This window comes from Talpa europaea (assembly GCF_964194135.1).
Source record: "Talpa europaea genome assembly, chromosome: 15".
Classification (NCBI taxonomy): domain Eukaryota; kingdom Metazoa; phylum Chordata; class Mammalia; order Eulipotyphla; family Talpidae; genus Talpa; species Talpa europaea.
Genome location: NC_140083.1, coordinates 16,211,365 through 16,235,707, shown reverse-complemented (window position 1 = coordinate 16,235,707; position 24,343 = coordinate 16,211,365). Strand labels below are relative to the sequence as shown.

Below are 24,343 nucleotides of genomic sequence, written 5' to 3'. Positions count from 1 at the left end.
GAAATGGAAGAACGAATAAGTGCTCTTGAAGACACAGAAATAAAAAGAACCAAAACAGAAAAGGAAAGAGAAGTACGAAGGAAAAAGAATGAAGAAAGACTTCGGGAACTATCTGACTCCATGAGGAAAGGAAATATAAGAGTTATAGGAATACCAGAAGGAGAGGAGAGAGAAGTAGGAACAGAGAAAATATTCAAAGAGATAATTGAAGAGAACTTCCCAAATGTGAAGAAGGAGCTGAAAATTGATATACAAGAAGCAAGAAGAACACCAAACTTCCATGACGAAAGAAAAAATACAGCAAGACACATAATAGTAAAGCTCCCAAGAATCCAGGACAAGGAAAAAATAATGAAGCTGGCAAGAGGGAAGAAACAGATAACATTCAAAGGAAAACCAATCAGGCTGACATCAGACTTCTCCGAAGAAACACTACGGGCAAGGAGAGAGTGGAGGGACATAGTCAACAGACTCCAAGAAAACAGATGCCAACCAAGAATACTCTATCCCGCAAAGCTCTCCTTCCTCTTTGAAGAAAGAATATGGACCTTCCCAGACAAACAGAAACTCCGGAATTTCATTGCAACTAAACCCCCACTCCAAAAAATACTACAAGGAGTCCTAAAGCCAGAACCTCAGAGGGACGAATAACAATGAAAGAAGGCCAAAAAAAAAAAAGTTATTAAAAGAATAAATAAATAAAATCAAAGGAAAGACAAACACAATGGCAAATACAGATGTTAACATATCAATATTAACTCTAAATGTAAATGGACTAAACTCTTCAATAAAAAGACACAGAGTTGCAGCCTGGATTAAGAAACAAAACCCAACCTTTTGCTGTCTCCAGGAAACACATTTAGCTACAAAAGATAAAAATAGGCTCAAAGTTAAAGGATGGAAAACAATCCTACAAGCAAATGGACCAAAAAAGAAAGCAGGAACAGCTATACTTATATCAGATAAAACAGATTTCAAACTCAAAAAGATAAAAAGAGACCCCAATGGTCACTACATTATCATCAAGGGGACAATACTTCAAGAAGAAATAACACTCATTAACATATACGCACCAAACGAAGGAGCATCAAAATATATCAGACAACTGTTGTCCTCTCTGAAAACAGACATCAGAGAAAACACATACGTAGTGGGAGACTTCAACACACCACTATCAACAATGGATAGATCAACAAGACAAAAAATAAGTAAAGAAACCAAAGCTCTAAATAAGGACCTAGAGCAATTGGGCTTAACAGACATCTATAGAACACTAAACCCCAAAAAAACGGAGTACACATTTTTCTCAAGCGCACACGGATCATTCTCCAGGATCGATCACATTCTGGGGCACAAGACAAACATCAACAGATACACCAAGATTGAAATCATATCAACCATCTTTTCTGACCATGAAGGCATCAAACTAGAAATAAACCATAAAAAGAAGGCAAGGAACTTTCCTACCTCATGGAGATTAAAAACCACACTACTGGAAGACCACTGGACTAATGAGGAGATCAAAGAAGAAATTAAAAAATTTTGTGAATTGAACGACAAGGAGGACACCAATATCCTAAATGTATGGGATGCAGCAAAAGCAGTAATAAGAGGAAAATATATAGCAATAGAAGCTCACATCAAGAAACAAGAAAGAACTCAAAGAAACAACCTAATCTCGAAGCTCAAAGATCTAGAAAAAGAACAACAAAAAAACCCTAAAACCAGTAGAAGAAAAGAAATAATAAAAACCAAAGCAGAAATAAATGAAATTGAAACTAAAAAAACAATCCAAAAGATCAATGAAACCAAGAGCTGGTTCTTTGAAAAAATCAATAAAATAGACAAACCCCTAGCCAGGCTCACAAAGGAAAAAAGGGAGAAAGCACAAATAAACAGGATCATCAATGAAAGAGGAGAAATCACAACGGACACAGCAGAAATCAAAAGAATAATCAGTAACTACTATGAACAGTTATATGGAAACAAGTTTAATAATCTAGAGGAGATGGACAAATTCCTACAACTCTACAATCACCCAAAGCTAGATAAAGAAGAAATAGAACACCTAAACAGACCAATTACAATTAGCGAAATTGAAATGGTAATCAAAAACCTCCCCAAAAACAAAAGCCCAGGACCTGATGGATTTACAAATGAATTCTACCAAACATTCAGAGACGAATTAGTGCCTATCCTTCACAAACTCTTCCAAAAAATTGAGAAGGAAGGGACAATACCAAACACGTTCTATGAAGCCAACATTACACTAATACCAAAACCGAACAAGGACAACACAAAAAAGGAAAACTACAGGCCAATCTCCCTAATGAACACTGATGCAAAAATCCTCAATAAAATTTTAGCCATCAGAATCCAACAATGTATCCATAAGATAATTCACCACGACCAAGTAGGATTCATTCCAGGGGCACAAGGATGGTTTAACATCCGAAAATCAATCAATGTTATCCAACACATCAACAAAAAGAAATATAAAAACCATATGATAATATCAATAGATGCTGAGAAAGCTTTCGACAAAGTGCAACACCCATTCATGATAAAAGCCCTTGAAATTCTTGGGATACAAGGAACATACCTCAACATCATAAAGGCCATCTATGACAAGCCAACAGCCAGTATCATTCTCAATGGTGAAAAGCTGAAAGCAATTCCATTAAGATCTGGAATAAGACAAGGATGTCCACTCTCACCACTGCTTTTCAATATAATACTGGAAGTCCTAGCCAGGGCAATAAGACAAGAGAAAGACATCCAAGGAATCCAAATAGGAAAAGAAGAAGTCAAACTATCACTATTTGCAGACGATATGATATTATACATAGAGAACCCCAAAAACTCCACAGAAAAGCTAATTCAACTCATCAATCAGTTCAGTAAAGTGGCAGGATACAAAATCAACATGCAAAAGTCAGTAGCCTTCCTATACACAAACAATAAATCTGAAGAAGAAGAAATCAAAAAAACCATCCCTTTTGTTATTGAAACAAAAAAAATCAAATATTTGGGAATAAAAAGAGGTAAAGGACCTATACAAAGAAAACTATAAAACACTGTTAAAAGAAATAGAAGAAGACACAAAGAAATGGAGAGACATCCCCTGCTCGTGGATTGGAAGAATAAACATTATTAAAATGGCCATCCTTCCAAAAGCAATATACAGATTCAATGCTATTCCAATCAAAATTTCAATGTCATTCTTCAAAGAAATAGAACAATTATTGATGAAATTCATATGGAATCACAAAAAACCCCGAATAGCCAAAGCTCTCCTGAAAAAAAAAAGAAGGGAATGGAGGCATCAGACTCCCAGACTTCAAACTATACTACAAAGCCATAATCATCAAAACTGCATGGTATTGGAACAAGAACAGACATACAGACCAATGGAATCGAATAGAAAATCCAGAAATAAACCCACAGATTTATGGTCAACTAATCTTTGACAAAGGAGCAAAGACTATGCATTGGAGCAAAGAAAGTTTGTTCAATAAATGGTGCTGGGAAAACTGGGTCGCTACATGCAAAAGAATGAAGCTTGACCACCACCTCACACCATACACAAAAATCAACTCAAAATGGATTAAAGAACTAGACATAAGACCTGAAACCATAAAATATATAGAAGGCAATATAGGCGAAACACTACGTGATCTGCACATCAAAGACATCTTTACAGACACATCACCCAAAGCAGTGATAGTGAAGGCAAAGATAAACAGCTGGGACTACATCAAATTAAAGAGCTTCTGCACAGCAAAAGAGACAATAACAAAAACAAAGAGAAACCCCACCAACTGGGAGAACATTTTTGCACCCAACACTAATGATAAAGGACTGATCACAAAAATCTGCAAAGAGCTGATGAGACTCAACAACAACAAAGAAAATAATCCAGTCAAAAAATGGGCAGAAGAGCTAAAAAGAAACTTCTCTGAAGAGGAAATGCAAATGGCCAACAGGCATATGAAAAAATGTTCAACATCACTTGCCATCAGGGAAATGCAAATCAAAACTACCATGAGATACCATCTTACACCAGTGAGAATGGCACATATTAAAAAAACTAGCAACAACAAATGCTGGCGAGGGTGTGGAGAAAAAGGAACTCTTCTGCACTGTTGGTGGGAGTGCAAACTGGTCCAACCACTGTGGAGAGCTGTGTGGAGATTTCTGGACCTACTAAACATAGAGCTTCCATATGATCCAGCAATTCCACTCCTAGGTATTTACCCAAAGGACACAGAAACATCAATTCCAAAGAACACCTGCACCCCTATGTTTATAGCAGCACTGTTTACAATAGCTAAGCTTTGGAAACAACCCAAATGCCCAAAAATAGATGACTGGATCAAGAAGATGTGGTCCATATATACCATGGAATATTACTCAGCATTCAAAAAAGATAAACACATGCAATTTGCAGCAACATGGATGGCGCTGGAAGGGATCATGCTCAGCGAAATAAGCCAAAAAGAAAAAGAAAAATACCGGATGGTCTCACTCATAGCAGGAATCTAGAAAACTTAAATAAGGGACCAGGAAAATGAATAACTATAAGAAAGTGAAAATGAAAATCAACAAAAAACTATGAACCAGAGACACTTTTAGGGGGGCGGGGGAGGGAGGGGAGGGATTGGGGTCAGAATGGGGGGGCTGCAATTGTATGGGGAATATAACAATAAAATTTATAAAAAAAAAAAAAGAAATACTACTTATAGGGATGTTTCAGTACCATGTGAAGAATAAAGAAATATGTGGAGCTTATTAATTATAAGTTATTTAATCCATTTCTATCCTAAAATAATTGAATCAAAAATGTAATGTTTTCCTTAAAATACAAGGGAAAAATATTCTGCAAAATGACATTTTGACATAAACTGCTCAATACACAGAAATAAATAAACCAAAAAACTGAGATGATGTTTACAGATGTTGTTGCAATGACAATAAAAGTATACTCTCTAATTATGAAAAAAAAAATATTCCATTGTATATATGTACCACATCTTCTTGATCCAGTCATCTATTTTTGGGCATTTGGGTTGTGGGCATTTGGGCATTGGGCATTCCATAGCTTGGCTATTGTAAATAGTGTTGCTATAAACATAGGGATGCAGGTGTCCTTTGGAATTAATGTTTCTGTGTCTTTTTTTAAAGAATTGGATAAAAAGAGAGACATGTGGTCACTATTTGTACAATGTCTTCCTCTTTACAATAAGATGTAGACAACAAAAGAAAGAGATTTTAAAGATAATTTAACAGGGACCCCCATGGTGGCGCAGGGGTCAAAGACAGTACTATCAAGCTATCAGCAGCTGCTGCAGCATGAGTTCAATGCCCCTCAGCCAGGGAGCTGACCCACGTGGCACAGAAGACCTCCTATCTCACCCACTGCTCCCCTCAGCAGTGTATTTCAGTAGATCTGCCTGTTCTGATTCTCTCACCAGCCCTCCCCCACCTGTGGTCTATACCCCAGTTCTTATATGCATAAGTAAATAAATCTTTAAGAAAATAAAGATAATTTAACAGTGGAGCATAGGCTCCTTCTCGAGGGCTCTACAATCCAGAGACTATACATCCTCATAAGAATCCACAGACACTGATGAAGCTGATCCTATTCTCAGTAATTGACCCAAAAGAGCGGGTACACTGACCAAAGTCTTGGGGTATGATGAGGGATCTGATTTACATTGATAAGACCCCTGGGGCTATGGCAAGAGACATAGTGAGGAGATGGCCAGGAAGCTGCCACCATGTCCAGTCCTGAGCTTATGTGGGGCTCTGCATCTGGAATGGAGGATAGGGGTGGGGGCTTTGAGTTGGGAAAAGGAGTAAAAAGCAAGGAAGTGGACTTTTAACCTAGTCTATCAGTTTCCCAGGGCTGCTATAACATGGCACCCAGAACTGGGTGGTTTAACAGAACAAAATTTGATTATTTACTTCCTATCTTTTTACCAAAGTGATTGCATTATAACATTATGTCAGTTCCAAGTGTGTATTGTTAAAAATCCACATGTATATATGCTGCCTTAAGTTCACCACTAAAAGCCCCAATTCTACCCTTTATCATGCAATTGACCATTTTATCCAGTTTACTCACCCTTCTGCCCCTCGATCCTGGTCACCACTCATTGGTCTTACCATCTAAAGGTTTGTTTTTGTTTTATTGTCTCACAGTTCTGAAGGCTAGATCTTCAACATCAAGAGCACAGCAGGGCCATGGTCTCTTAAAGCTCTATAAGAGAGTCCTTCCTTGCTTCTTCTAGCATCTGGTGTTTACCAGAAATCCTTATAGCTGTATCGCTGCAGTCATATGGCCATCTTTGCCCCATGTGTTGTCACATCAATTTTCCTTTGTTCTCTGTCCAAACAGAGATGGGGATACTCATCCTATTGGTATAGAATCTACCCTGTGACCTTATTTTGACTTTATTACCTCTGTGAAGACTATTTCCCAATAAGGTAACCTGCCGAGGTACTGAGGGCTAAGACTTCCACATACCTAATTTGGAGGAATGCCTTTCAACCCAAATATCTGTTAGAGGGAACTGTCTATTGTTCAAGTGGAGATGTCGGTTGGGGACTTAGAGAGATGGGCATACTGACTGTTTGGCTTTCACCCAATTGTTCTGTGCTAATAAATAACATTACTGTAAGCAACTTTAAATGTTTTATACTTTGAATTTTGATTGTAATAAAATTTCCCAAAAAGTCTGTTGATAAGTATTATAAAAATATTTTGAAAAAAAGTGTGATATCAATTATAAATATATCATTCTATTGGAGAGGAAGATATGGCGATGAAAGAGCAGACAAATTTGCTTAAGAAGCAACAGGAGGCAAAGATTCCTATCTCCTGGCTTCTGTTTTTTTAATTTAGTGCATTTTCCTTCTGGCTTTGCTAGACAGTGATTAAGCTATAATTTAGCTTAAGAGTTTCCAAGTTACAGTGTTAATGTAACACAGTTCTATAACTTCAAAAAGCTGGAGAAACACATCCTGACATATAAGACACATAAAACACATATGTGTCTGTTTTATGAGTAAGATTGCAATTGCATTTTGTTTTCAGTTTTTTGTTTTGGAAACACTCATCACTTTTTCATTTATTCACTCATTTTCATTAAAAATGTTTAGTTTATATTCCATCCCAGTCACCAGATGCTGGGTTTCATCAAGACAAAGACAAATTAGCTGTAGAGCAATTTACAGAAAATTTAAGTGTAATATGTACTGATGTATAAGACCTGAGTGATATCAAACACATAGGAGGGGCACCTGACCAATCTGGGGGTCCATTGAGTATGGAAAAGTTTTTTGGAGGAAGATACTTAGGAATTACTATACACATGCCACAAATGTAATACTAATAAAAATATGCTCTCTATTTCAGTGCTGCAATAGTATTTTCCACACTTAAACTTCTCCAGGATTCAAAACTTTTTGATAAGAAGGTAGTACAAGATGACACAGAGAATTCTACTTCCACAAAGACTTTTGTAAGTATGAGTTTAATGTTTCTCCTTACAATACTTATTCTGTAGTAGATATTGACATGCTAGGAAGTTAACTAATTATTTAGGTTAAATAAAAGGTAAAATGGCAAAAAAATTGAATTGTAAGCAAAAATATTTGTGTTTCAGCTCTCTTTTATTCTATTTATTAACTGGGGCAAGTCCCTAAATTTTGTGATCTCACTTGTGAACTTTAGGGATTGGATGAAATCATCACTAAGCCCCAATAGAGGTATCATTCCAGTGTTCTAGATCTGAGGTCACTATCAAATAAAAGTGTCTCACAGATTGTCATTTCCCCTTTAAATATATTACTTCAGCATCACCACTATGACACTGCTGTTTCCTATTTTGGATTTCTCTGTTAGATTCTTGCACATTTAAACTCTCACATCTATTGGATCCCTGGTGTTGTGCATTCTTTAAAATTTGGTTGAACTTTGAGAATACCAAGTAATTTTATAATACAGGGCTTTTTAGAATTAAAATACAGCAGTTTATCACATAGAAGCCTTGATCATTATTTTACTAATAAAATTGCTAATATCTAGTGTCATTACAAATAAGCAAAGCTAGTTGTCCTAGAGACTCATTTCTTTCTATAGCAAAAGCAATCAAAATGATAAAAGGCAATCTAATAAAAATTGACAGAGCAATTTTTTGTTAAATGGGGTCTATTTTGTCCCCTTGGGGGCACTTGGCACAGTTTAGAGACTTTCTAGTTGTCACAATGAGAGTGGGGGGCTCCTGGCATCTACTGCACAGAGATCAGGGATATGCTAAGATCCTGTAATGCTCAGGACAGTCCTCCTACAATTATCCAGGCCCAAATGTCAGTAGTGCCAAGGTCGAAAACTGATTTAGATTATGATGTGACCTTTAATATTAACAGATAATGTAGGCCTTGAAAAATGAAGATTAGTGCATGGGCATATTTTCTGTATTGCGAATTCCATTAGTTCTTGGAGTGCCCATACTAATCACTATTCTGTCCCAGGACCTCTGCTCACTCTGACCAGGAAGGGGTCACCCTCCTCTACTGTGCTTCCCACTGGTCTGTCCACTGTCCAAAAGATCATCAGGCTATGGGTGATGTTTGCTTGTGTATTTTTTCTATTTTATATAATATGCAAGAAAAATTTCTAATATTAACAGTTTAATACTGTTAAATTATTTTGGACATGCTTCTCTTAACTTACATTGCATTTAGCATTAGGCAGGACTTTGAGATTATTAAATCAGAAGCTAACCATCATTTTAATATTGTTTAGGCCACTGAAAATAAAGATGATGAGTTTTTAGATCCTATTTCTCTCAATTCTCGAGAATATTTCAACATCCATCTATGGTTGAGGTGCTGCTTAGCCCTGGTGACTGCATTTGTCGCACAAATTTGTGGCATTGGAATCGTGAAAGGTACAATGTCTTATTTTCTTAGAGTTTTCATTTTATTGAGGCAATGGCAGTCTTATGGGATATATTTTATCCTAACATTAACATAACTTTATAGCTTGATCTGTCTCCAGAATAAAAAATTCAGGTTGTTAACTAAGATAATCAATTTCAACAGTCTCTGTATCACTGAAAATTGCATATATGTTACTGATGTATGCAAAAAGACAATGGGATTTCAAAATACTAACGTGTGCATCTTGTTGTCATCTAAAAGGCAGCATGGAGTAGTGGTACAGAACACTGATTTGGGAGTCTCCCCACTTGGGTTCAAATGTTACATCTACCACTTCTTGGCTTCATGATCTTTGCCCACTGTCTGAATCATCCTATGCTTCAATTTCCTCCTCTGTAAGGTGGAGGTAATTGCATCTACTTCATAGGATTATTGTCAGAACTAAATGGGTGAAATTTATAAAGTTCTTAAATCATAGGTAAATTAGTTCTTACACAGGTAAATTAGTTCTTACAGTGACTCATAATGATCTGTTTGTAAACCTGTCTATTCACCCATCTTTATCCATCTCTCAAATTAAATCATTTCATGCAATATCATTATATTTTGCAGCATTGGAATACCTCAATGTACTTCCCCCCCAAATTACAACACATTAATTTTCAATGTTTCATGTAGAGTCTGTTTATTTTTTGTCTTTATTAATTCCTTCGATGTTATATAATGTTCCTGTGATAAACGCTGAGGAATCTGCATATATAATTTCTTGCTTTCTCGGTGCATTTTAAATAACTGCATTTGTTTACTTCAGAAAATGATATGACAGATTATGTGAGCCTCATCAATGAAGCCTGTTTGGAGGCAAAAAGTTCAGGAGATAGTGAGTTGCAGGCTGAATTCTTGATGCAAGCGGTAATCATTGGTCTACAAGAAAAACATTTAAAGGCAGACATCATACGAAAGCTTCAGGTAGGAAGGAAATCTCATTCACCTTGATACTTACCAAAGGGTTCTGTTTAGGATAAAAGGAGAGAGTTTAAAATTCAACTAGGTACTGAGAGCATAACAATCAATATGACCAGCTCTTGTTTCAGTGAATTGGAAATGATACTATCAAAAGGAATCATTTTATTTTAATAGGATATAATACATTTGCTTGACGGAAATGAGTTTATTTCTCCTCGATCTCATTTAATCCTGGTGAGAAGCATGCTTTTGCTGGATGACTTAACAAAAGCTGATAAATTCAAGGAAAATCCCTCTTCAAAAACAGAAAAGTTAAATCTGTTGACACAATGTCACAACATTCTTATTGAACAGGTGAGAATACTTGTGTGTCCATAAGATTTAGAAACTTAATTTTCTGATTCCAAACATTAGCCAATTCCTTATTTCAATGTTTCTCTTTCAGATGCTAACTTTCGGAGAAACAATTGAGTTTCCTTTGTCAAGCAATGACTATGCAAGTCCATTGCAGCCTTTGAAAAATGTCTATCTTCCTCATATCATGTTATTGGCCCAAACAAAAATGAGAATTGGTAAGAACACTTAACCATATATTATACTCAAGATATTGATGAACATTTTTGAGTTTTATAAGGCAAGCTATCATGAGTGCATGTGTATGAGGTGATATTTATGAAATACCCAGACTCCATTGATTTAATACATGGTTTTTGTTCACTAGACATGCCCCAGACTATGGGAAGTTCTGGGAAGTTGCTGGAGGTCACTCCCTCTCTGTTACTCCCTCTTAGTGAGGGAGATAGAAATAAACAAGTAAACAAACCATATGCCAGAGTGTCTATTATTAACATATCATGTTATAAGTGTTATATGAAATATGCTAATATTTATAAAGCATGCATGGCATTTTATAAAGACAAAATTTAATAAAAGGAATACTGTCTAAAATAAATTATGGATTGGACAGAACAACCAGGGAAGAAATCAACGAAGACATAGAAAGCTTACATTATATAATGAATTATATATATAATTATAGCTGGTAATTAGAGTTATGAAAGATGTGGATAAGGTCTGCTGCTAGATAATAATGAAGGGTGGGGTGTCTGTTTGAGTAGTATAATTGAGGAAGGCCTCTCTGGGCAAGGTGGCATTTAATCCCAGAACTCAGATGCCAATGACCTAGTATATCTGATGGTGGCTGAAGGAGCAGTGAGTTGTGGGATCTGAAGTCAAAACAAGCACGATATGTTCTGGAATTGCAAGGAGACCAGTACAGACAGAGAAGAGTGGGCTGTGGGGCAGCCTAATGGCAGTAGGGGAGTAGGGATGGTTGAGGTTTCGAAAAATGACACTGGGGGAAGAACAGATTGGAAGTAGTTGGCTACCGGACCTGACCAGAGCAGGCAACTTGTAAGCAGAAGACTTGCAACTCTTCAGAAACCAAGAAGGAGCTCATGGACATTTTTTTTAATCTCGGTCTAGGGCAATGTCTCTGATTTTTTTTTACCCCACTCTGCCTGTCTCAGTCTCTACATTCTTGTCTATCTCAGAAGGCAGAAAAATCTTAGACCAATTCTCTCTCTTCTAACTTGTATTAACCATGACTTCTATTTTCTGTATTTTTGATGCTTTGACAAGTAGGGGTTTTGCTGACCAGGGAAGGATTTCCCCTCCTAGGGTTAGCCAATTCCTAGAGGTTGGCAAATCACTGCTAGGAGAGCATGCCTTTCACTATGCAAACTTCCCATACCAGAGCCCTGCCCCACCTGTACTGGGTTCCTTTATTGCTTTCTGTGGTGTGTCCCTGTTCCTCCTGCCCTCATCACCTGAGGGGCAGGCATGGGGCTACTATGAGCAGAGACCACTGAAGTTGTCCAGACTAACCCACACCTAACCACTCAGCCTGCTTACCTACCCCACCCATTCCTTCCACAAAAGTCTCAATAAGGTTTCTTGCCCACTTTTTCCTTCTACCTCCCCACTGACCCTGGTGCCATGTGTGTGGTGTTGTGTGTCCCTCCTCTTGGGATCTGTGAGAAACAAACTAAATTTTCAGTGGCCGTTGTCTCCTGACCTGCTGACCTCATCATACCTGAATAACAACAGAACATGCACTTTGAATCCTTACCACTCACTGCCAGGGACCCATTGCAGGGCCGCCCCAGTAGCTGCTCAGGAGAGGCTGAGGGTATAGAAGGCAGATGGAGGGGAGAGAGGCAAGCTCAACCCTCCTCACTCCAGAATTCCCACCCTATTTCCCTGCTGCTCCTCCCCCTCACAATTATTATTATTATTATAAGATTGTCGTCATCATGATATGAATCTCATCACTATAGATAAATCACTTTACCTTTCTATTGTCGAGTGTCCTCGTTTATGGAGTCAGGCAGCCCTAGGTAACCTCCAGAGTCCCTGCTAGCTCTCCGATCCCCTGTGAGTTGTTCTCCTGCATTCTTAGCTGACAATTTGTTCTATTATCGGTACAGTTGATTTTTACAGGAGCTTAAAGTACAGATTGTGTTAAATTGTACAGATTGTGTTAAACCAAATGTATTCTCTGCTTTCCTGCCTTTCTAATCTTGAAGTTGTGTCAGCACTCAGTAGCAATACTGCTGCTGGTTTTTAGATTCCCTTGAAGCAGAACAGCTTGCTTTCTGCTATATTATATTAAATAGAGACTAAAAAACAAAAACCAAAAGCAGCTTTCCTGTCAAAACAAAGTCAGTTTTATAACTTCTTTTTCACAGAGTTGATGTTTATTTGAAAAAGGAGCACTTCAATATTATGAAGTATGAAATCATCTGCCTTGATGCTTTCTCGACAGTTTTCCTTTATAGTCATCGTATAGATTGCGTTGCAAAGCTAGAGCCCCTTGATTTTTTTTTTTCCTTTGTGAAAGCCTCTGACAGGAATGAAAGCATTTAAAAAAAATTTTTAAACAAAAAAATAAGCATTGAGGATGTATAAGATTGTTTTTCTCATTAATGACTGAACCCTGGGCTTCTTTATTAGATGAAAAAATAGATCACGGATTGAATAATAGGAGTGAAGAAAGTTACTTAATTCCTTATACTCATTCAATCAACAAACACTTATTGATCATGATTTGTGTGCAATAGGGATGCTGGGGAGTGGGGGTAGAAGAGTCTTTGGAGGTCTACCTTCCTGCTCCTGCTCCTTACCTGTTACACATAACAAAGCTGCTCTCCTCAGTGCTGCTGATGTTGGTTTGGAGAGGTGTTGGGTGGAGGGTTCTTGGGTTACCTCTTAAGAGAAGCAGAAACCAGGAGAACTTGGGGAACTGGAAAGGCTGAGACATGGACAGTGATTTTTAAACAATATAGGAACAGACGGAACGACACAGCTCCCAGGAAAATAGAAGTATTATACTAAAATGTTGCTGAGCCAGCCACCACCTAGAGTGAGAGCTGGTTACAGGACAATTAGGGAACAGAAAAACATCTACCATGAAACTTCCCGATCACCTAGTGCCTAATCAATAGTCTGGCACATGGGACAAGAGGAAGTCCGACAGTCTATAGTCATGGACAGGCTCAAGTAAACAGGCATCCTCCCCAGGACCCCCTCCTGCTGTCAGGATTTCCTCTTGTTCAATAAATTCACACTTGCTTGTTCTCATGCTGGCTTGGTGGCTGTTATTCTTCAACCAGCGTGCACCCCCAGATCCACGAGTATCCACTCTCCTAACACTCTGAGAAAAATTTCATCAGAGCTCCCCTTTCAGCAGCACACAGCGAGTTTCTCCCCACAGAGCAGAGCCATCTAGTTATATTCAAATGGGCAGGTTTATCATAAAAAGGGAAGAGCCTGCTGAAGAGTCACAACTGCATAGGCACAGGCGGGCCAGACAGCTGCTGCCTCTTGCTAGTGCAGAAATGCACTGATCCAGTCTTTTTCTTTTTGGGAGCCATTCATTCCTTTGTGGGAGTGTTGACTGCTGTTAATTTAATTATTTCTAGGGTTGGCACCTCAGGGTTTTTTCTATATTTGGTTTGACTAAGTCCATTGGGAAGGACTGGTGATTCTTTTACAATGGCCCTCAATCTTCCCACCAGCCCTGCACCTCACTCTGTGCCTCTGGATACTTTACTTTTCTCTATAGCTCATTGAACAACTCCCACCTCCAGCTTCTGGCCTTGCGTGAGCCAATTTCTGGTCTTGTGAGGCTTCCTTTCCTAATTTTCTACTCCTCGCTTCCATCACGTCCACATACATTGCATGTTCAGAAAATGGTGGTTTGAGTACTCCTTTGGGCAGATATTTTAGTATGTTAATGAGGCCACTGGCCATTTCAGGTCACTCAGGCTGGTGCTACTCAAACCAGATAGAGATGGTTGGAAAGTGGTTAGAAAGAGGACTTGAGATACTGTTTAAATTAAACGCATTAACCATGTTAATTAACTACCTTCCTCAAAATAAATCAAACAATTGGCTGCCTTAGCCTTTTGCTTTCTGGTTCTCTGGGGGTCTCGTTTTATAACAATCATAGTTATAATTTTATGAAATACTTGGATATTGTTTCTTTGAAACATTTCTTAGAGCCAAAAACGAAAGACCACCAGAGTTCTTAACAGATGCCTCGCTGTGAGAACTGTCTGGCAACTTGGAGACAGGCATGTTATGAACACTGTATTTTATTTTTCTCTCCCATCCAACCATCTTTAGGGCATACAATAGCCAAGCAAGTATATTATACCAGTAGAAAGAAGGATCCCTCAAAGTGGTTGCCTGCCCTTCACCTTTTTGAAATGGCATTGAAACTCTGTAGGACATCAGCGAAAGAAAAACCAGAGGTAGAAGCAGAAATCCTTTTTCAGAAAGGTAAGATGTATTTGCAGCTAGAACTGTGATAAAGTTTATGGAAACATTTTTCCTCTTAATAATAGCTTCTTGAAAATCTGGTCACTGATTATATATATAAAATACACAGCTTTTAAAGTGGGCTTGGTGATCACATATTGATTCCTGTGACAAACTCTGCTTTAAATTAAATAAACACTGCATATTTTAAGTTTATATCTAAAAAGAAAAAAAGCAGTACTTCATTTATTTAACAATGACCTTTTTTATATAAAGTTGAACTAAAAAAAGTCATTATTAGCCATTTAGACATCAATAATGTCACTCAAATAATGCTTGCAATTTTTTTCCCATCATTTCATTACTTTGCTAAGCATTTTAACATTTCTAATACATACATATCCATTAATACTAAATAGCTATACATATCTAGATTTATAACTTACATATAATATATATTCATATGATTTATTCATGATTTTCTTGTGGCCATTTTAGACATCAGATCAACAATGATAGTGATTCCTATCATTTATCGAGCTAGATGCTGGGCTGCTTGGTCAGTATTTTACATCTCATAATGCTAATTCTTCTTTTTTTAAAGATTTATTTATTTATGCATACAAGAACTGTGGTACAGGCCAAAGGTGTGGGGGGCGAGAGGATTCACCAGAGGCAGAGTGGGGAACAGAACAGGTAGACTGACTGAAATACACTGCTGAGGAGAGCAGCGGGCACAATGGGAGAGGTCTGTTGCACCGCGTGGGTAGCTCCCTGCCCGGGGATTGAACTCATGCTGCAAAGGCTGCGGGCAGCTTCATAGTGTGGTGCTTAACCCCTTGTGCCACCAGGGAGGCCCTCATAGTGCTAATTCTTACAACAATTCTATGTTGTTGGTCACCATGGTCACCATGACTAATCCTGGTACACAGATAAGGAAATTGAAATACACCCTGGTTAAGGAAACTCCCATAAGTTTGCAGGTACTCCCTGATGGTGCCTGGATGTTAGGTTCACACTGGTGGCTCTGTGCCTTGGCCACATGCCACCTGAAAATTGTGAATCCTTTTAACAGCGATTATAAGATTCCCCTCTCCTGCCCTTTTTGCTTCAGAGGTGCCACCTCAGCACCTGCATTGGAGGCTGCGGGCCACCATGTGGCCTGGGAGCTGTGCAACACCTTTGTCATCCTGCTGTGTAAGCACTCCATCATCCATGATGGCTTTCATGTCTTTGCTGATTTTTCAGAATTTTTTCTAAACAGAGATGTTTTCAATGGGATCTGCAGTAGTAGACAGAGATAGGAGGAAAATGGACATAGAAAAAGAAAATGAGAGCTATAGGAGGAAGAGAGAGGAAAGTCAGAACAGCTGTGTCTGGAGAACCAAAGGTGTCTGACTCAATTTTTTTTTTTCCTGGATGTTCATTTCATTTATTTATTTATTTATTTATTTTCGCATTTTATTTTATTTTGTTTTATTTTTATATTCCCCATACAATTGCACCCCCCTTATTTTGACCCCAGTCTCTCCTTTCCCCACCCCCCCTCCATAGTGTGTCTCTGGTTTATAGTTGACTGTTGATTTTGATTTTTACTTTATTATATTAGTCTTTTTCCTGGTCCCTTATTTAGGTTTTCTACATTCCTGCTATGAGTGAGACCATTCAGTACTTTTCTTTTTCTTTCTGGCTTATTTCGCTGAGCATGATCCCTTCCAGCTCCATCCATGTTGCTGCACCCCTATGTTTATTGCAACACTATTTACAATAGCTAAGCTTTGGAAACAACCCAAATGCCCCAAAATAGATGAATGGATCAAGAAAATGTGGTGCATATACACAATGAAATATTACTGAGCAATCAAAAAAGATAAACTCAGGCTTTGACTCAATTTACTAAAGCCTTGAGATGCCTGGAGAAAGAAGCAAAGGATCTTTCTCCATCAGCTTACTGCCAACAAGAGACAATAGACAGATAGACAAAAAGGACAGCACATTTTCTGAATTTCCAATGTGAAATATATTTATTCTGAAGTTCAAAATAATAGAAATGGGAAAGACCATCTTTGTGAATCTTTTTTTTTTCTTTTAGGCAAAATAGAACGCCAAATATTGATGGAAGATAGATCTTCAAGCTTGCAACCCGAGAGCTTATTTAAGGCAATACAACTAAGCCTGCAAAATGACCAAAACTCAGGGTAAATAAATATGTACCTTCCCATTATAGAAACAATGTGTGTGTTTTGCATCGAGCCCCATCAGTGTAAACATTCATGTGGAACACTGAATGTTCAGGCTGGAGCCATTAGGAGACCCTCTCTTCATGGCAGGGCTAGTGCACTGGTGTCCACTGGCCATCAGGGTTACAGATTTCCTCTTCAAGCTTGCTCTTGGCTCTGAGTCCCAGCCCCATTTACAGTGATGGATGATGCTGGTGGTCATCATGGTGCCATGTTGGACTGTGAATGCCTTCTAGTTTGTGCTTAGATCTGTCATCCATCAGTGTGTGTAATTCAGATCACCTAAATTACAGGGGCTTCCCTGTAATTGTATCTAGAAGAGAAATTGTACCTAGAAGGGACTTGTGGATATTTACTTAGGTCAACATACCACGGCTGGCTAACTTAATACTGTATAAAAATCACCTCAGTCTTGAGAGGTAAGCCACCATTATTGTACAAGTACTGATCCAAATTGACTCAACTGACAAGTTTAGCAGTGAATCCACAGACTTAACCTATACCAGTGACTGCTTTCCACATAGCTCTGTCTCTTTCAACTTTAATCAGTGTAAGAGGGTAGTGACAGAGAAGAGCCTAGTTTTCAAGCCGAGTCCTCCAGACCTGACCGTCACTTCTTTAGTAACTCGGGTGCTGGAATTCAGAATAATCTTGATGCTGCGTTTCATAGCAGTGATAACAGGGGGGTGTTACCCACCCTGGTATCAAAAACTTCCATTTTCAGTAGGAGGGAAGATGCTGGTATCTATCTGGGGTTGGGACAGCTGCTGGTTTTTCCTATTTTTACCTTTTATTCACTTGGAAATTGTTGGCAAATGATGATGAATGGTGAAATCATTTAATAAGTACAATATTCTGTCATTTTAGGTTGATAAGAGACTCTTACCTAGAAATGGCCTTATTATTTTTACATCTGAGGAATCCAAAGAACAAACTTTCAACATCAGCATTAACACCTCCGGTAATAAGTCATTAGAAATTTTAAGCTAATTGCCTTTGAGATTGCTATTTTGGTAACACTGTGCTATTAAAATAATGAGACTAATTTTCCTGTGTGACTTGGAGGAACTAATTCATTACTTTGTAGTCACACTTGTCTAGATACTTCTTTGGATGCTCTGGAAGCTGCTTATTGGCTGCCTTTTCTTTTCCTTGGGAGTCTTGTAGCCAAAAGTAAAAGAAATAGTTTGTCATTGTTTACTTCATTCTGCAGTTTTGTTGAAGTTTGAAGAATTGGTAAAAAAAAAAATGAGCATCAAAAATCAGAATCACACAGTCTAATTAAATGGTTAATTTTATCCTGTTTGTTAAACCTTACAAATTAGTTTTTAATGCTAACTTTAGTTAACTTTTAAAATGTGAAACTATATTGCTGGTAGAGTTTCTTTTTACTTCTGTGTCATTGACTGTCTTATGTTTACGTACTGAGAAAACACACATACACATGCACACTATAAAAAATATCTCCATTCATTGCTATTTTTTGCTTTTCTATGGAACTTCATGATTACATCATCCCTTGTCTTATTTCCTAGTTAGAGAGATAATAGTAAACACTTATTAAAAACCTTTGACATATTATTTTTTCTGACATCTTTACATACAATATAGTCATTTTAATTTTTTAATTTTTTAATTTTTAAAATATTTTATTTTATGTAATTCTTACATCATTTTTCATTTTTGGACAATGTATGCATTTTAATTTTGGTTATATTTTGACCCTAATCCTTCCTCTCCCTGTGGGCCCCCCCCCATAGTGTGTCTCTGGTTTATAGTTGCCTGTTGATTTTGATTTTTACTTTGTATTAGTCTTTTTCCTGGTCCCTTATTTAGGTTTTCTAAATTCCTGCTATGAGTGAGACCATCCGGTATTTTTCTTTTTCTTTCTGAATATAGTCATTTTTAGATTATCATGATTCAATAATGCAAGTTCATTATAGACATCAAAAAAATTTAATCATCTTTCAAGCCTAGAATAACTTCTGTTAATAATTTTCTCTGCTTGCATATATATATATATATATATATATATATATATATATAGGAAATATACATCTGTACTTTTTTTAAAAAAAATATTTTATTTATTTATACAAGCACTGGGTACAGTCAGAAGCGCAGGAGGGTGAGAGACTTCACCAGAGCCAGAGAGGGGAGCAGAGCAGGCAGAAGGACCGAAGTACACTGCTGAGGGGAGCAGCGGGTGGCAGGAGAGGTCTGCGCGCCATGTGGGACCCTCCTTTGGTGGCCGGGGAGCAGCTGGGGATCGAACTGGCGCTGCAGAGGCTGCGGGCAGCTTCGCAACCCAGTGCTCAACCGCTGCGCCACCGGGGAGGCCCACATCTGTACATTTTTTTAAAAGTGAAATTATACTTTGCATACTATTTTGTAAACTACCCTTTCCTTTTCCCAATATATCTTTCCCAGAACACAACATCTACTGCAAAATGATCCCAATAAGTTTAGCAAACATCATCACCATACTTAGCTTGCATTTTTTTCCTTGTGATTAGAACATTCAAGATTTACCCTCTTAGCAACTTTTTAATATGCAATATAATATTATTTACTGGTGTCACTATGGTATATGTTACATCCCCATGAACCTGTTTATCACTGAGCATTTGCACCTTTTGACTAACTTAATCCATTCCCCTCCCTCCTCCACCTATGGCAAGCAACAATCTGTTCTTTGGATCTATGAGCTCATTTTGTTTTTAAATTTTCTCCATATAAGTGAAATTACGCAGTATTTGCCTTTCTCTAAGTTTCTTCACTTTACAAACTGTCCTCAAGGTCCATTTTTGTTGTTGCAAATGGCAAAATTTCCCTTTTTACCACAGAATAATATTCCATTACCTGTATCTAGATGTCTGTCTCTGTCAGTCTGTCTACCTATGTGTCTGTCTATCATATTTTCTGTATCCATTCATTTCTGTATGGTCACTCAGATTGTTTCAAAAGCTTAGATATTGTAAATTATGCTGCAAGAAATACTGTTACTCTTCACTGGATCTTAGCCAGAAGGCCGAGACATGATATACCATTATTCTTAATGACTATATAATATTTCACTAAAAAATGTCATCTTGAGAAGATGAGAAAAGTTATCATGAAACTTTCTGCTATCTTTATCATAAAACAATTGCCAATTTTTAGGTTCCTCTCAGAAGGCATAGTTCCCTTAAAGAGCAAGTAGTGCCTAGATTTGAAATATACACTTCAATGGCCTGGATTGCTATAAGAGCTGCTACACAGGTTGGTATAATGTTCTCTTTAATCTTTCTTTTTTACTGTCACATTCTTCACTACTAGTTTTTAAGTCATTCCATTGATCTATAACAGAGAAGAAAAATTTCACTTTAGTTGGGATTTGTGTAAATGATGCTTTTGGGGGGAAGATTAAAGGTGCTCTTTGTATGTATTGTGTTTTTAATCTCAATGAGGCAGTCCTGGCTTTGTTATTTTTTTCAACTTTAATGAAAATATTGGAACATATTTGATATTTTAGCAAATCCCTGTCATAACTAGGTGACATACCCTATTTAAGGTGCCTTATACATTAGTTAAATTGTCAATAGTAGTGATTTATTTGACTATGATTCTGTATACCATGTTGGGAGTCACAGATATTTCAGGTGGTCTTTATTTTTTCCCACAATATATATTGAATATTATTTTATTAATTCAGTATACCCACTTTATTTATCTAATGGATAGTCTATAAATCAGCAGGGTTACATTTATGAATTTTTAATTTATGCATTAATTTTAGGTCAGTGAAGCTGTGCTGGCAATTAACCTACTTATTGGAAAGAAAAATGCCAGAATTGATAAAGTTAGTGAAGAAGCTTTACCAAATATCCCAGAATTTGCCAGTGTGGATCTTTTGTCTTCCTACACAGATTATCTGCTTGGTATGTTTGAATGTCTAGGCATTTTGCAAAAGCCTGATATAAGTAATGTTTAATCAAGTTTCAATGGTTTACTTGGAGTGATTTGTTGCGTTTTAGCTAATGGAGGATAATAGTTTGCAGAACTTCTGGGAGAAGAAGGGGTCTTTGCACCTCGTTGCTAAAACAAAGGAGTTTCAGTTCACTGCACCTACACACACACACTCAGTCAACTGCTGCATTTCAGCTGCAGGACTCTGTGGAAAAATGGTATTTCCTTTTATCTGTTAATTTTCCAGTTCACACATATCAAATAAGAGATTTGAGAATATTGACTTGAGTGAATTTCTCTGATCCTCTGAAATTTGTACTCACACTCACCCTCTCCTATAGTTCCCTGATCTTTTTCTTAGATATTTTGTATTTGTGTGTGTGTGTGTGTGTGTGATTTAAATAATCATTGGCTTCCTGAGAACAGAGACTTTGTTTATTTGATTGGCAACCTAGCTATAGGAAACCTCACATTGCTTCCACATGCCAGTCATTCCATATTAATGCTTGTTAAATAAATCAATGAATGAAAGAATTCAGCAGAATTTAACCTTGACCTCATTAATATTTGCTTTATGACTCATTTGTTAGAAAACTGTAATATAAATTCTAAGTCAGTTCAGCAATAACACAAATATTTAACATTCATTTATGTGTTGTCCGGCTCAGTCATTAAGAAATTGTATTGAGTGCTTCTTATATGCCAGGCACTTGAACAGAGTCTAAGAAGCAAGGTGCTAGAGTCTTACTTCAAGACTGGCATTTTGATACCAACAATATTGATTTTGCTTGTCATGAGGTGAGCCTTGAGCAAATAGGGATGAAGAGTGTTAACAGAAGTCTGATGGGAGTATATGTTTTCTAAAACTAATAATCCAGGAATATGTTAGAAGGGAATTATGTTAAGAGCCAGGACCAATCTCTACAAGAACTAAAGCAGACATAGTTAAAAATATGTGTTTCTGGGGCCTCCCCTGGTGGCGCAGCAGTTGAGCACTGGGCTGCGAGTCTCCCCACAGCCTCTGCAGCGATGGTTTGTTCCCCCACTGCTGGTGAGGGTTCCACAAAAAAAATGCTTGTTTCTGGGAATAGGGAATTTTATTTTTGATCATGTAAATGTATAACTTTTGATCAAAACAAACAGCATATTAAAAGATATATAAAATTGGGTTGATTTCAGAAATCAACTACTGAAATCAAAAGTACACATATAACTCAACATTAGAAAATCGATTAAACTAAATCACTGCATTAAGAAACCGATGGAAACAATGATCAATCTAGAAGATGCAGAAAATTTCAATAAAATTCAATGCATATTCATGAGGTTAAAACTAAGAATTAAAGCTCTCCTTAATTTGGAACACTTAAAAGTGGGGAAAAAAACCCCACTGGACTATCACCCTCAATATTCAAATACTAAAGCTATTTATTCTACAAAGTAAAATTGGAAGGAAAGAAGTTATCATTAGCTATAGCTCCTGCTCTGAACAAGTCCCAAACACTATAGACAATAGGAATGTTTAGAAGTATTACCAAATGTAATAGTTTATATATCTTTAACAGAAAATACATGTTGAAAAGTCATCATTTGCAATAGCTAAAAAGCCAAAGTGCCTAGAGATAAATATAACATAAAGTGTCTATAACAAAAATTATAATGATAAAACAAATGATAAAAATTGTACTGAAAGGAAAAACCTCATATTTATGGTTAATAAGGCACATTATAGCAAGATAACAAGTCTTCTCAAAATGATATAGATTTCATGTGGCATTAGTGACAATTTCAGCAGGTTTATTTGGTGGAATTTGACAGATTCTAAGATTTATATGGAAGAACAAAACGCATGGTTGGTTGAAAGATACCCAAAAAGAACTTAGTAGCACAGTTTCTGGAAAACACCAGACAATGCATATTTAAATACTTATAGAAGCCTTGTTTATAAAAACAAAGACAAAACTACAGCCAAGGAGCTAATAATTAAAACAACTCACATGTCTATCAACAATAGAACAGATAGATTATGGTATATTTATATAATAGAATACAAGGCAACAATGAAAATCACTGAGTTACAGCTAATGTATCAGTCTTGAATTTTAAAAGCACAATGTTTAGTGAAAAAAGAATAGCATAGATAAATACATGCAATATGCCTCTCTCTGTCTACAGTTCCAAAAAGGGGAAAATTAACAACATATTTTTTGCTAAATAATTTGTAGTATATAATTTATGATTAAAAGGTAAAGGAAAGCTTTGGGTAATTGTTAGTGGTAATTTTCAGTAGATAGGTAGGGACAGCAAGAAAGAAATGAGTTTAGAAAGAGATGAATTTCTTCAAAAGTACTGGGACATTCTGTTTTCTAAGCTGGGTGGTAAGCATACTAGAATTCATCTTATTTTTCAACAAAGTATGCATAGACCACTTAGAACAAAAGATTCTATTCATTCTCCCTCCCTTCTTGCCCAGAGACAACCACTATCTTAAACACACACACACACACACAAAATGTGTATCTATTATATATGTTTGCATATGTGTATATATTATATATGTGTATATATTATATACATTTGCATATAAATAACATAAAATATTGTATTGAGTTCATTGAAATTTATACAAATGCTACTATACTCTGCATTTCATCTGGAATCTGCTAGTTTATTCAATATATGTTTTTAAGATCTATCCAGCATCTATCATGCCCATTTTAAAGATGAGAAAATTAAAACTTATAAAGTCAAAAGCCTAGAGAGGTCTGAGGCAAAGAGAGGTTTAAGCTCACACACTGGTGAGGAGCATGTCCGGAACTAGGACCAAGACACTACACTATACTTCCTCCCTTATAGACTGAAAAATTAATTCATTTTAAGTTCCAGGAGACAAATAGACCTCCACTTTTTTTCTGTCTTCTTTTGTTTGTTTGCTTTATATCACAAAACACTGCCATGGATAGCTTGTATAAAATTGCTGGTACACATATATGAGTATTTGCATTTTTAACTTTATTAGGTCCTGGCAAATTGCTTTCCCAAGAAGGTGTTTTGAGTATGAGTATGAGATTTCCAGTTTCTTTACATCATTGTCAATGCTTATTATATTCAGATGTTAGTATTTACTAATTCCTAAGGGATGTGAAATAATCTTTCATTTTAATTTCATTTCTCTAATTTTTCAAGATGCCAAAACTTTGGTCATTTGGTTGCCTTTTCTGCAATCTGCTTGTTGAAATTCTTTTTTTTTTTTGAGATTTATTTATTTATTTATACAAGAACTGGGGTATAGGCCAGATACATGGGAGGGTAAGAGGATTCACCAGAGACAGAGTGGGGAGTAGAACAGGCAGACTGATGAAATACACTGCTGAGGGGAGAAGCAAGGTATTATATGTATTAGAGAAAAATAATTC

General features: G+C 36.9%; 1 protein-coding gene across 1 annotated transcript in view; it reads left to right on the top strand.

The window, feature by feature from the left end:
* CFAP54 (cilia and flagella associated protein 54) overlaps positions 1-24,343 on the top strand; it is a gene marked incomplete at both ends in the record, with an annotated part of 221,081 nt that overhangs the window by 156,286 nt on the left and 40,452 nt on the right. The window contains 10 exon segments of the mRNA XM_084254923.1: positions 7,421-7,526; positions 8,813-8,957; positions 9,761-9,918; positions 10,090-10,269; positions 10,361-10,487; positions 14,605-14,760; positions 16,832-16,937; positions 17,847-17,940; positions 20,142-20,240; positions 20,758-20,899. Of these exon segments, the coding sequence (XP_084111049.1) occupies positions 7,421-7,526; positions 8,813-8,957; positions 9,761-9,918; positions 10,090-10,269; positions 10,361-10,487; positions 14,605-14,760; positions 16,832-16,937; positions 17,847-17,940; positions 20,142-20,240; positions 20,758-20,899 (1,313 nt within the window).